This window comes from Budorcas taxicolor, chromosome 5 (genome assembly GCF_023091745.1).
Source record: "Budorcas taxicolor isolate Tak-1 chromosome 5, Takin1.1, whole genome shotgun sequence".
Lineage (NCBI taxonomy): Eukaryota > Metazoa > Chordata > Mammalia > Artiodactyla > Bovidae > Budorcas > Budorcas taxicolor.
The window spans coordinates 23,221,832-23,236,058 of NC_068914.1; the positions used below are offsets into that span (position 1 = coordinate 23,221,832).

General features: G+C 36.7%; 1 protein-coding gene across 1 annotated transcript in view; it reads left to right on the forward strand.

Moving 5' to 3' along the window:
- The window catches only part of CTNNA3 (catenin alpha 3), a 1,850,481-nt gene that overhangs the window by 1,681,549 nt on the left and 154,705 nt on the right, over positions 1-14,227 (forward strand). The window contains exon 15 of the mRNA XM_052639474.1: positions 520-701. Coding sequence (XP_052495434.1) covers positions 520-701 — 182 coding nt within the window. The remainder of the gene's footprint in view (positions 1-519; positions 702-14,227) is intronic.

Here is a 14,227-nt window from a genome sequence, read left to right on the forward strand (position 1 = left end):
TTTTTTTATATTTGTACCTTTTGAGGCATACTGTTAGTACAATTTAAAGAGGTATATACTTATCTAACATGTGAGGCATTAAATTATGTTTGAATTAATTTATAATACATTCAAATTTTGGGAAGTCCTACATTTGTATTAAAGAATAGATTTAAATATGTCATATATTAAATTATATTTTGATATTCATAGATTTAATGTTGTGGTTCTAACTAATACTGTAATTTTACATTCTAACATTGTTGCAAACAATTATGATTCAATAGATTTTTATACAAAAAGTTAAACCTGAATAGTTTTGTTATATGACTTTATGGCTGACTCATACTGATGTATGGCAAAAGCTGACACAGTGTTGTAAAGCAATTATCTTCTATTGAAAATAAATTTAAAACAGAAAAGCATTATGTCTCTATTCTTAAAGGAACAAGTTTTATAAACATCTGATAATAATCACTTCATTGTAAAATGTATTTGACATAATGGAATGATTATAAATTGAATTATCACCTGTTTTAGGCTAAGATGACTCAATTGCCTGAAGCAGAAAAAGAAAAGATTGCTGAGCAAGTTGCTGACTTCAAGAAAGTGAAGAGCAAGCTGGATGCTGAAATTGAGATATGGGATGATACGAGCAATGATATCATTGTTCTGGCCAAGAAGATGTGTATGATCATGATGGAGATGACAGACTTCACAAGGTAATTATGTGGGAATTGGTGTGTAATATTTATCATATTAGGAACATTTGTCAAATTAGTGAACCTTTGAGTTTCTCCGAGTATCGGGTGCTAAAAGTTAAGTGGTATGGGAAAAGTAAATGCTAAAGAATTAGAAAGTTTTAGGTAGTTTCTAGAGGTTTTGCGGAGAGGCAATGGCACCCCACTCCAGGACTCTTGTCTGGAAAATCCCATGGATGGAGGAGCCTGGTAGGCTGCATTCCATGGGGTCGCTAAGAGTCGGACATGACTGAGTGATTTCACTTTCACTTTTCATTTTCATGCATTGGAGAAGGAAATGGCAACCCACTCCAGTGTTCTTGCCTGGAGAATCCCAAGGACTGGGGAGCCTGGTGAGCTGCTGTCTATGGGGTTGCACAGAGTCAGACATGACTGAAGCGACTTAGCAACAGCAGCAGCAGCAGAGGTTTTGGTAAATAAATGAGGCAGAGTTTCTCATAAACACCTGAGGAACAATTTTAGAAGCCACTTAATGCCTTCACTTTCAAGAACCTCCTCTGTGTATTATACTAGCTTTAAAAAAAAAAAATGGTAAATCAAATTATGATTTCTATTGGAGCTCTCTGAATGATTGATTTTCATAGCTACATATGGAGATATCAACCAGATATATTTGAAATTACAAAGACTAAATGATGTGCTCGAAGGAATTGTTCATTGTGTGTATATTCTAGAAATAATGAACATGTTCTTATTGTCATTGTTCAGTCACTAAGTGATGTCTGACTTTTTGCAACCTCATGGATGGCAGCATGTCAGGCTTGTCTGTACCTCACTATCTCCCAGAGTTTGTTCAAACTCATGTCTGTTGAGTCAGTGATACCATCTAACCATTTCATCTTCTGTTGCCCCCTTCTCCTCCTGTCTTCAGTCTTTCCCAGTATCAGGGTATTTTCCAGTGGTTCAGGTCTTTGCATCAGGTGGCCAAAGTTTTGAAGCTTCAGCTTCAAAAGCTACTGGAAAAACCATAGCTTTCATTGTATGGACATTTGTTGGCAACGTGATGTCTCTTCTTTTTAATATTCTGTCAAGATTTTTCATAGCTTTCCTTCCAAGGAGCAAGCATCTTTTTATTTCATGGCTGCAGTCACCATCTGCAGTGATTCTGGAGCCCAAGAAAATAAAATCTATCAATGCTTCTACTTTTTCCCTATCTATTGGCCATGAAGTGATGGGACCCAATGCCATGATCTTAGTTTTTGAATGTTGAGTTAAAGCCGGCTTTTTCACTCCCTTCTTTCACCCTCATCAAGAGTGTCTTTAGTGCCTTTAGTTCCTCCTTCCTTTCTGTCATTGGAGTGGTGTCATGTGTGTATCTGAGGTTGTTGATATTTCTCCCAGCAATCTTGATTCCAGTTTGCGATTCATCTAGCCGGGCTCTTTACATGATGTACTCTGCATATAAGTTAAATAAGCAGGGTGACTGTAACTTCAAAATATTATTTTATAGAACTAGCCAAAGAACTGTAATGTATAGCGTGCTTGCCTTACCAGTTACTAAGTGAACAAAAGTACAATTAAAATAATTTAGTTTTGATGTAATTATAAAAGCCACAGAACAGAATATTCTGAAGCAGACCTAGTATACTTATAAAACTATTCATTTATACTGCATACATTAAACATAAAAATAACTTTTAGATGGAAGAATGACATAAATGTAATTTAAAAATAATAATCAATGGAAAATATTGATGAATATTTCACTCAAGTTAAGTCTGAGAAAAGTTTTCTAAGCATTATGCACAAAGACCTCATAAAAATGGATCATGAAATTGAATAATATTAAAGGCTCTAAGTATCAATAGAATGTCCTAAATCATACTGAAATATAAATGAAGAATTGAGTAAACATCTTTAACAGAAAATAACAAAATTTTGATGTCATTTATATATGATGAATTCTTACAGATATTAAAAAATTTTAAGTGTCCTAGTAGAAGAATGGACAAATTATATATATATATACATACACATATCTGGACATAAATAGGAAATAGCCTAGAGAAATGAAAGAATCACATTATATGTCAACCAGCCTTTCCCCTTCCCCACACTACCACCTTAATGTTGCCCACTAAGGAAAGTATCTGTGCTAGTCACTCAGTTGTGTCCGACTCTTTGCAACCTCATGGACTATAGCCTGCCAGGTACCTCTGTCCATGGCTATTCTCTACGCAAGAATACTAGAGTGGGTTGCCATGCCCTCCTCCAGGGGATCTTTGCAACCCTGGGATCGAACCCAAGTCTACTGCATTGGAGGTGGATTCTTTACCTTCTGAGTCACTAGTAAAGTCCTAGGATAGAATATACTTCACAGTATTGATTTAAAGATAGTGCTGTTATCTAAGAGCTCTGCCTAAAATGGAGAAGATTCAGATCAATGACAAAAAAAGCCAAGTAATGGAACATAGAAAATGAGCATACTTCTGGGTACACATACAAAGGAAATGAACTAATTACTTTTAGGAGATACTGTTGTTCCAGTGTTCACTGTAGCATTCATTATTCACAATAGCCAAGAAATGGAAACAATCTTAGTGTCCATCAATGAATGAATAGATAGAGAAAACATGGTATACAAAAATAAATTTGTATATATTATTCACTTCAGTTGAGTCCAGTTGCTTAGTTGTGTCTGACTCTCTGCGACCCCATGAATCACAGCACGCCAGGCCTCCCTGTCCATCACCAACACCCAGAGTTCACTCAAACTCATGTCCATTGAGTTGGTAATGCCATCCAGCCATCTCATGCTCTGTCATCCCCTTCTCCTCCTGCCCCCAATCCCTCCCAGCATCAGAGTCTTTTCCAATGAGTCAACTCTTTGCATGAGGTGGCCAAATTATTGGAGTTTCAGCTTCATCATCAGTCCCTCCAATGAATACTCAGGACTGATCTCCTTTAGGATGGACTGGTTGGATCTCCTTGCAGTCCAAGGGACTCTAAAGAGTCTTCTCCAACAACACAGTTCAAAGGCATCAATTCTTCGGCGCTCAGCTTTCTTCACAGTCCAACTCTCACTTCCATACGTGACCACTGGAAAAACCATAGCCTTGACTAGACGGACCTTAGTCGGAAAAGTAATGTCTCTGCTTTTGATTATGCTATCTAGGTTGCTCATAACTTTCCTTCCAAGGAGTAAGCGTCTTTTAATTTCATGGCTGCAATCACCATCTGCAGTGATTTTGGTGCCCCCCAAAAATAAAGTCTGACACTATTTCTACTGTTTCCCCATCTATTTCCCATGAAGTGATGGGACCAGATGCCATGATACATTTAAATAAATGATATGTGTAAATTATTTCAGTTATAATAAAAGAAACCCTACCCCTGCCATTTGGGACACATGGATGACCCTGGGGGGCATATGTTAAGTAAAATAAGTCACACAGTGAAAGATAAATACTATTATAATTTATAAATTTGTATGTAGAATCTTAAAAAAAATAAGTCAGAGAGTGGAATGGTGGGGTCTGAGGAGTGGGAGAAATGGAGAGATGTTGGTCAATGATTACAACTTTCAGTTGTAAGATGAATGATTTCTGAAGATCTAATATATAGCATGTTGATCATAAATATTGATAACAGAAATTTGCTGAGAGTGAATCTTAAGAGTTCCCATGCCAAAAAAAAAAAAAAAAGGTAATCATGTAAGGTAATGGATGTGCTAATTAAGTTGGTTGTCATAATCATTTCACAGAGTATAGATATATTAAATCATTACATTGTACCCTATAAATGCATTTTTGTCAATTATGCTTCAATAAAGCTGAAAAAAACAGCATCAGAACAATTTAGCTGATAGAAACCTCACATCTAGAAAACAAATACAAAACACAAATAAAACTGCAACACAATACTGCAAACTAAAGTGAAATTCAAAAACTAAAGAGTTGGAGATGCATATTTTAAAACTTGGATTCATAAAATCAAAAACTAAGATAAATTTTAAAAGAGAATAGGGAAATGAGAAATGCAATGAGTTAATACGACTTAGGGAGGAAATTAAGCAATAAAAATGTCTGAAAGTTGAAAATTTTTAGTGCCCAAAGGAAAATAGATTCAAATAAAAATTCCATAAGGGGAAGACAAGCAGGAAATTAACCAAGAGAATGACTATGAGATAAAGATTTTTAAGAAAAAAGAAAATACTTAGAGGAAGAAAAGCTTGAAATGGAGACAGGACTCCCTTTGAAGAATTAGGAAATAATACAACAACTAATATTTAAGTCTAAATCAAAAACATTTTCCATATATAATACTAAACTTAAATTTACATGTTGAAAGATACTACAGTATTCCTAGAAAACTTAATTCAGATAACATTAACACATACACATGTATGTTTTCCTCATATATAAAAATACTAATATATTACAACTGACATGTACTATATTCTACATATCTCTGTGTGTGTGTGTGTGTGCGTAAAATAGGGAAACAGCAAACTAAAACCCACTGAGTAATTTAAAAATTATGAAGAACAATCCTTACCTCCACAAAGGAGAGGCAGGTAGATACTTTTAACTTTATCTGATATAATTCTTGTGATTATCTCTATGTCTCTAAGCAATATACTTTATCATATACGATTTATTGGCTTTTCCTGCAAAAGAAAATATAGGGCATTTATATTATTTTTTCTTCTGTGTTTTCCTGGTTTTATGTATTTATTATTTTATTGTTTATATTTATAGACCTTAATAACATTTCTTATCTATAAAAGTATATTGTTATATGTATATTAGTTATATCTCAACTTCTCACTCTGTATGATGAAGAAATACCCACTCTTATCCTTTCTTCTGCCTCTTATTGCTTCTGTCCTACATTTTATTTATAAGCCAACTTCTTTCGACTATACTTCTTATATTAAGATAATTGATATAATATTTGCATTTTTCTAAACAATTAAATCACTCATGTTTATTCTAATGTTTTATTCCGAAAGTGAAGATTAATAAATGTTTGTTATTATGCTACTTATATAATTAACCTAGATAGAAAATATGCATGAAAGAAACATATTTCTAGTAAAAATTAAATTTGAGTTTAGGCATAAAGAGTTCACACATTTATTTTTTTCTTTTTATTGGAATATATTTGCTTTAAAATGTTGTGTTAGTATTTACTGTACAACAAAGTGAATCAGTCATACATATGCATATATTCCCCTCTTTTTTAGATTTCCTTACCATTTAGCTCATCACAGAGTATTGGGTAGAACTCTCTGTGCTATATAGTAGGTTCTCATTAGTTATTTGTTTTATATATAGTTGCATGTATATCAGAAAAGGTAATGGCAACCCAGTCTAGTACTCTTGCCTGGAAAATCTCATGGACAGAGAAGCCTGGTAGGCTGCTGTCCATGGGGTCACTAAAAGCTGCACATGACTGAGAGATTTTTCTTTCACTTTTCACTTTCATGCTTTGGAGAAGGAAATGGCAACCCACTCCAGTGTTCTTGCCTGGAGAATCCCAGGGTCGGGGGAGCCTGGTGGGCTGCTGTCCTGGGGTCTCAGAGTCAGACACGACTGCAGTGACTTAGCAGCAGCAGCAGCAGCAGCAGCAGCAGTGTGTATATGTCAATCCCAGTCTCCTAATTCATTCCTACCCCCCATCTTCCCTTAGTAACCAGAAGTTTCATCTCTACATCTGTGACTCTATTTCTGCTTTGCAAATAGTTCACCTCTACCATTTTTCTAGATTCCACATATAAGTGATATTATATATTTGTTTTTGTCTTTCAGGCTTAATTCACTGCGTAAGACCACCTCTGGGTCCACCCATGTCTCTGCAAATGGCAGTATTTCTTTCCTTTTCATGGCTGAGTACTAGTCCATTGCATTATGCACCACATCTTAATCCATTCCTCTGTTGATGGACATTTAGGTGGCTTCTATGTCCTGGTTATTGTAAATAGGGCTGCAATGAACATCAGGGTGCATACACCCTTTTGAACTATGATTTTCTGCGATATATGCCTAGGAGTTGGGTTGCTGGGTCATTTGGTAGTTCTAGTTTTAGTTCTTTAAGAAGCCTCCATACTATTCTCCATAGTGGTTATACCAATTTACATTCCCACCAACAGTATGCTGCTGCTGCTAAGTCGCTTCAGTCGTGTCCAACTCTGTGCAACCCCACAGACAGCAGCCCACCAGGCTCTGTCCCTGGGATTCTCCAGGCAAGAATACAAGAGTGGGTTGCCATTTCCTTCTCCAGTGTGTGAAAGTGAAGTTGCTCAGTGGTGTCCGACTCTTTGAGACCCCATGGACTGTAGCCTATCAGGCTCCTCCATCCATGGGATTTTCCAGGCAAGAGTACTGGAGTGGTTTGCCATTTCCTTCTCCAACAGTATAGGAAGATTCTTTTTATCTGGCATTTATTGTTTGTAGATTTTTGGATAAAGGCCATTCTGACCAGTGTGAGATGGTACCTCATCATAGTTTTGATTTACATTTCTCTAATTACTGATATTGAGTATCTGTTTATGTGTCTCTTGGCCATCTGTGTGTCTTCTTTGGAGGAATTTCTATTTAAGTTTTCTGCCAAGTCTTTGATTCATTTTTTCTTTTCTTTTTTTATTGAGCTGCATGTAAGAGTGTTCATACATTTTACATGGGAAACAACACATCATGGAAAGAAACTTGAACTAAGAAATATTTCATATCAGCTTGATAAGTGTGTCAATGAGAGTTCTCTAGTATAAAGGGTATGTATACAAGCAGAATCTAAAATTAGAATAAAAGCGATCAAGGACAAAGTCAAGAGATTTTAAAAAGCTTTTAAGAAGTGAGAAGAAGAAATAGAATCTCATAAAGACAAAGCACTCAAGGAAGGCATAATAAGAAATTTTGTTATATACAGAGAAGGATTCTTGAGTCATAGTAGTCATAGTTAAGTTTCAGTGAATGATCAATTAATTATTTAGCATGAAGGAGTCTTAGTTAAAGTGAAGATTGAAAAGATAGTATAGTTTTGGCAATTCTAAATTTATGGTTACTTTTGTCTAAGTGGCTTCAATAAGTGGTGACAGAGAAAACAGCCTTCTTAATTCATTACAAGGTAGATGAGATAAGAGTAGATAATAAAACAAAGATAATCAAAGTAGTAAATTAAAGAAGGCAGCTGATCAGCACATAATCTAGAGATTTCTAAATAACTAGAGTATATTCTACATTGAAGGGAATGGGGAATTGGTTAGGGATAGAATGAAATTGTAAAAGATGAATAACTATAGCCAAATATGTAGCAAAGAGGGTAGAACATAAACACTGAAACAAAGGAAAAGAAATAAAAACAGGTATAAGGGTTAACGTGCATGAGTTTGCATTGGCTGTTTCTTCTAGTCTTAGGATATCCATCAGAGAAGTTCTTGGCCATCTGTTGTAAAGACTTCTTATAACCTGTTTATCTATATCACAAGACTCTCTTACTTTCCAGGTTATAATTAGTGCTTTTGGATTACCTAGTTCATTTGTTTATATGTGCTCTGCCTCAATATCCCTAACAGAAAGTAAGAAATCTGACTTGTTTATTGTTTTATACCCAGAACTTATAATAGTCTAAATAGAATGCATATATAATTGTATATACCACAGTGAACATATACATATATATGTATTGTATATCCATATGCATATGTATGTATAGTATATAATATTAATTGTTGAATGAATTAGGATATCTAACTATTTAAATCAATTAATTTAAAAGAAATAACTCAAGTTGAACTCAGAAGAAAGCAGGAATCAACATTACCCAAACAAAAAAATAATAGAATAACATAAATTTAAGCTCTTGAAACTCACTCATTTTGTTTATTCCTTAACCTATACATAGATCATATGTGTTGAACACAAAGATTATAACTTTTTAAAATTTTGTTTAAAATTTTAATATCAGAAATTTTCAGAATACAACAGTACAATTATTTGTTTTAACTCTACATAATTAGTTTACCAACATATATTATTAATTTCTATGATTTTCATTGTATCTTGTATCATTAGCTTTCAGTTCATTTTTTTAAATTTATTTTTTTATTGAAAGATAATTGCTTTACACAATTTTGTTGCTTTCTGTCAAACCTCAACATGAATCAGTCATAGGTATACATATATCTCCTCCTTTGTGAACTTCCCTCCCATCTCCCTTCCCATCCCACCCCTCTAGGTTGATACAGAGCCCCTGTTTGAGTTTCCTGAGCCATACAGCAAATTCCTGTTAGCTATCTATTTTATATGTGGTCATGTAAGTTTTGGGCTTTCCCTTGTGACTCAGCTGGTAAAGAATCTGCTTGCAATTCGGGAGACCTAGGTTCAATTTCTGGGTTGGAAAGATCCCTTGGAGAAGGGAAAGGCTACCCACTCCAGTATTATGGCCTGGAGAATTCCATGGACTGTATACTCCATAGGGTCGCAAACAGCTGGACATGGCTGAGGGATTTTCACTTACTTACTTACAATGTAAGTTTCCATGTTATTTTTTTCATACACCTCACCCTCTCCTTCCCTCTCCCCATGTCCATAAGTTACTGCTCTGAGAGTTCTTTCCCTTGCTGGGAGTCACAGTCAACCTCACCTCCCTAGGATGCCCTCCAATACTGTGCTGATCTCTGGACCTGCGGTGGGGCAGCTTATATTAAAATCTGGTCCTATTCCTGTGTGTTCTTGCCTCCATACATTTAAAGTAATTATATATATGTTCCTATATCCATTTTCTTAATTGTTTGGAGTTGATTTTGTAGATCTTTTTTCTTCTGTTGTATTTCTTGACTATATAAGTCCCTTTAACATTCATTGTAAAGCTCGTTTAGTGGTACTAAATTCTCTTAACTTTTGCTTGTTTGAAAAGCTTTTTATTTCTCCATCAATTTTGAATGAGATCTTGCTGGGTACAGTAATCTTGGATGTAGATTTTTCCCTTTCAGTACTTTAAATATACCCTGTCATTTCTTTCTGGCCTGCAGAGTTTCTGCTGAAAGATTAGCTGTTAAGCATATGAGGTTTCCCCTGTATATTGCTTGTTGCTTCTCCCTTGCTGCTTTTGATATTCTTTCTTTGTGTTTAGTCTTTGTTAGTTTGATTAGTATGTGTCTTGGCATGTTTCTCCTTGGGTTTATCCTGTATGGGACACTTTGTGCCTCTTGAACTTAATTAACTATTTCCTTTTCCATGTTGGAGAAATTTTCAAGTATAATCTCTTCAAAATTTTTCTCATACACTTTCTTTTTCTTCTCTTCTTCTGAGACCCCTATAATTTGAACGTTGGTGTGTTTGATATTGTTCCAGAGGTTTCTGAGACTATCTTCAGTTCTTTTCATCCTTTTTACTTTATTCTGCTCTTCAGAAGTTATTTCCACCATTTTATCTTTCAGCTAATGGATTCATTTCTCTGCTTCAGATACTCTGCTATTGATTCCTTCCAGAGTATTTTTTAATTTAAGTAATTGTGTTTTTTGTGTCTGTATATTTATTCTTTAATTCTTCTAGGTTTTTATTAATTGATTCTTGCATTTTCTCCATTTTGTTTTCAAGGTTTTTGATCATCTTTATTATCATTATTCTGAATTCTTTTTCAGGTAGTTTAGCTGTTTCCTCTTCATTTATTTGGACTTCTGTGTTTCTAGTTTGTTCCTTCTTTTTTGTAGTATTTCTCTGCCTTTTCATTTTTTTTTTTAACTTATTGTATTTGAGGTCTCCTTTTCCTGGGCTTCAAGGTTGAATTCTTTCTTCCTTTTGGTTTCTGCCCTTCTAAGTTTGGTCCAGTGGTTTATGTGAGCTTTGTATATGGTGAAATTTATGCTGAGTTTTTGTTTCTTTTTTTGTTTGTTTTTGTTCTGATGGGCAAGGCTGAGTGAGGTGGTAATGCTGTCTGCTGATGATTGAGTTGGTATTTTTGTTTTCTTTGTTGTTTAGATGAAGTGTCTTGCACAGGGTGCTACTGGTGGTTAGGTGATGCTGGGTCTTGTACTCAAGTAGTTTCCTTTATGTGAGTTCTCACTATTTGATACTCCCTAGGGTTAGTTCTCATGTAGTCTAGGGCCTTGGAGTCAGTGTTCCAACTCCAAAGGCTCAGGGTTTGATCTCTAGTGAAGAATGAAGCATCAACAAGTGGTTTGTTATGGCATTAAGTGAGATTAAAACAAATATCTGAAAATGAGAAACCAAAGATGAAGCCCAGACAAATGGCAGTTACAAAATCAGGCAAATAATAACGAAAATAATGGAATATACACATGTACATATACACTCATTAGCAAAGTCAAAACAGTCCAACAAAAACAAAGTACAATAGATTGACTGAGGAAACAAAGAAAATGAAAAATTATATTTAGCAGTTAAGAACAAAACTTCAGTCCTGGGTGTTCATTGGAAGGACTGATGATGGGGCTGAAACTCCAATATTAGGCCACCTCATGCGAAGAGTTGCCTCATTGGAAGAGACCCTGATGCTGGGAGGGACTGGGGGCAAGAGGAGAAGGGGACGACAGAGGATGAGATGGCTGGATAGCATCACTGACTCGATGGACATGAGTTTGGGTAAACTCCGGGAGTTGGTGATGGACAGGGAGGCCTGGCGTGCTGCAATTCATGGGGTTGCTAAGACTTGGATACTACTGAGCGACTGAACTGAACTGAAGAACAAAACTAACGAAAGCACAAACTGGAAAGCAAAACTAAAGAAAGGTGCCAAGTGGAGAACAAAGCAATGAAAATAAAACTAACAAATACGTTGAGAAGAAAGGAAAGAAAAAACGAATAGCTATGCAAAGTTAAATACAGGTAGATAAGAAGATTTATATACATTAAAGATTAATTGCAAGGGGGAAAAGAACAGCAGAAAGGAAAATAAAGGAATAAATGTAGAAAAAATATAATAGGTTTAAAAAATATATAGGTTTATAATTTAAAAAATATATAGGTTTATAATTTTAAAACAAAATTATAAAATGAGAGAAAAAAACAGAAAGAAAAAATTAAAAAAAAAAAAAAGGAAAACTCCACAGAGGTGTGAAAGCCCAATGGATATGCAGAAGTTTATAACAACAGTAAAAAATTGTTATTGAATATAGACATATATTTATACACCCATCAGCAAAATCAAAACAGTCCAACAAAAATAAAGTACAATAGATCCACCTGGTGAAAAAAGGAAATCAAAAATTATATCAACCAGGCAAAACTAACTAAAGCACAAACCTAGAAGACAAAACTAAAGCAAGGTGACAGTTGGATAATCAAGCAATGAAAATAAAACAAATAAATATGTTGAGAGGAAAGGAAAGAAAGAAAAGAAAGAATAGTAATGCAAAGTTAAATAGAGATAGATTAAGAAGATTTATATGGAGAAAGCAATGGCACCCCACTGCAGTACTCTTGCCTGGAAAATCCTATGGACGGAGGAGCCTGGTAGACTGCAGTCCATGGGTTCGCTACGAGTTGGATATGACTGAGTGACTTCACTTTCACTTTTCACTTTCATGCATTGAAGAAGGAAATGGCAACCCCCTCCATTGTTCTTGCCTGGAGAATCCCAGGGATGGGGGAGCCTGGTGGGTTGCCGTCTCTATATATTAAAGATTAAATGCAAGGGGAAAAGAACAGTAAGAAAAGCAAGCAAAGGAATAAATGTAGAAAAAATAATAATAGGTTTAAAATTTTTTTAATTAAAATTAAAAAAAGAGAAAAGAAAAAATAAAGAGGAAAAGGAAAACTCTGCAGAACTGCAAAAGCCCAACATAGAGGTAGAGGTTATAACAACAGTAAAAAATGTGACTGAGAAAAAAAAGAAGAAAAAGCTCAAAAGCTTAATTAGATTTCATGGTGACAATAAAAGGACAACTACAACAGAGGGGAGAAAAAAGAAAAAAATCCAAAAGAATCTACAGAACAAGGCAAAACATAAGAATAATAAATGTTTTTCTTGTGTCATTGTTGTCAGAGTCCTTTCCCTCGCTGGGAGTCACAGTCTACCTCACCTCCCTGGGATGCCCTCCAACACTGTGCTGAGTTTTGGACCTGCTATGGGGGCAGCTCAGATTCTAATCTGGTGCTACTCCAATGTGTTCTTGCCTCCAATGTCCAAAGCTATCAGAACTAGTGCGTTTTTCTTTTGTGGGAGATCTCAGTGACCTTTTATATATTCCATGGACGCAGAGTCTGCCTAGTTGATTGTGTGGATTTAATCTGCATCTTGTACAGCTAGTGGGGAGGTTTTGGGTCTTCTTCCTTAGTTACACTGCCCCTGGGTTTCAATTTTGATTTTATTTCCACCTTTACATGTGGGTCATCCACTGGGGTTTGCTCCTGAGACTGGCCTGGAAGACTTGGGTGTGCCCCTGCAGGGCCAGGTGTGGAGGTGATGTAGCTGCTTGGGTTGCAGGGGTTCTGGCAGCACCAGGTACTCAGGGAAGTTGGCAGCTAGGGTAGCAAGATATATACTGCTCTAGAAGGGTATGGCAACCAGTATTGGCCAATACACTCCAGTATTCTTGCCTAGAGAACTCCCCTCCCTGATAGAGAGGCCTGGTAGGTCACAGGCTACAGGGTCACAAAGTGTCGAACACTACCAAAGTGACCCTGTGTGCACAAACCCAAGAATTTTTTTTCCCTGCTGTGGCAGTTCTGACCCAGTGAGAGTTGAGTGTGAAGGTGGTGCAGTGGCTTGACTTGCAGGGACCCTGGTGGCAAAAAGTGTGCAGGGACATGCACCGCCTCTGCCACAGGAGTTATGGCCCTATCAGAGGCTTTTGTCAAGCTTCTTGTAACTGGCGAGTAGAAGGCCTTTTTGGCCAGTCTTTCTCCATAGCTCCACCCATTCAGGCACTTAGAGGGCTCCCTTGCCTGGGATCCTTCTCTGTTGTTCAGTGTGTCAGGTACGTAGAGGGGCCCCCTTGGATGGAGTCCTACTCTGTAGATGGGTGCATCAAGCACTTAAAGGGGCACCCTGGGTGGGGTCCTACTCTGTAGTTCAGTGCATCAGGCGTTTGATGGGCCAGCCTCTCTATTCTTCAGCTGCCAGTGCTGGCATGTCGGGGAAGAGAGACTATGGTGATGGCTTCACCCACTACATGTGACTCAGCAGTATCGCCTTATTTCCATGGCTGCCCAGCTTTCCTCCACAGGCATTTCTTACCACAATTTTCTCCCTCACATCCCCTCCATCCATCTCTCCGCAGTCAACAGCAGCCCTCACCCTGAGATTGTTCCACAATACCTAAACTCCAGCTCCCAGCTACTGTGTTTTCCAGGAGACTTGCATCCCTGTCCAGGGTATGTATAGCTGCAGCAAGGATTGTCTGATTCTCGTTCCATTTAGGCTGCCACAGATCAGCTGTTTCACTCTGAGCCTTAAATGTTTCTCCTCTGACTCAGACAATTGCCCCAATGTGGGGATCGGACCCCTGCTTCAGTTTCCCCACCCGCTGAGGACAGGTCCAGTCCTACTAACACTCCTGTTTTTCCCCCTAGTTCCTTCAT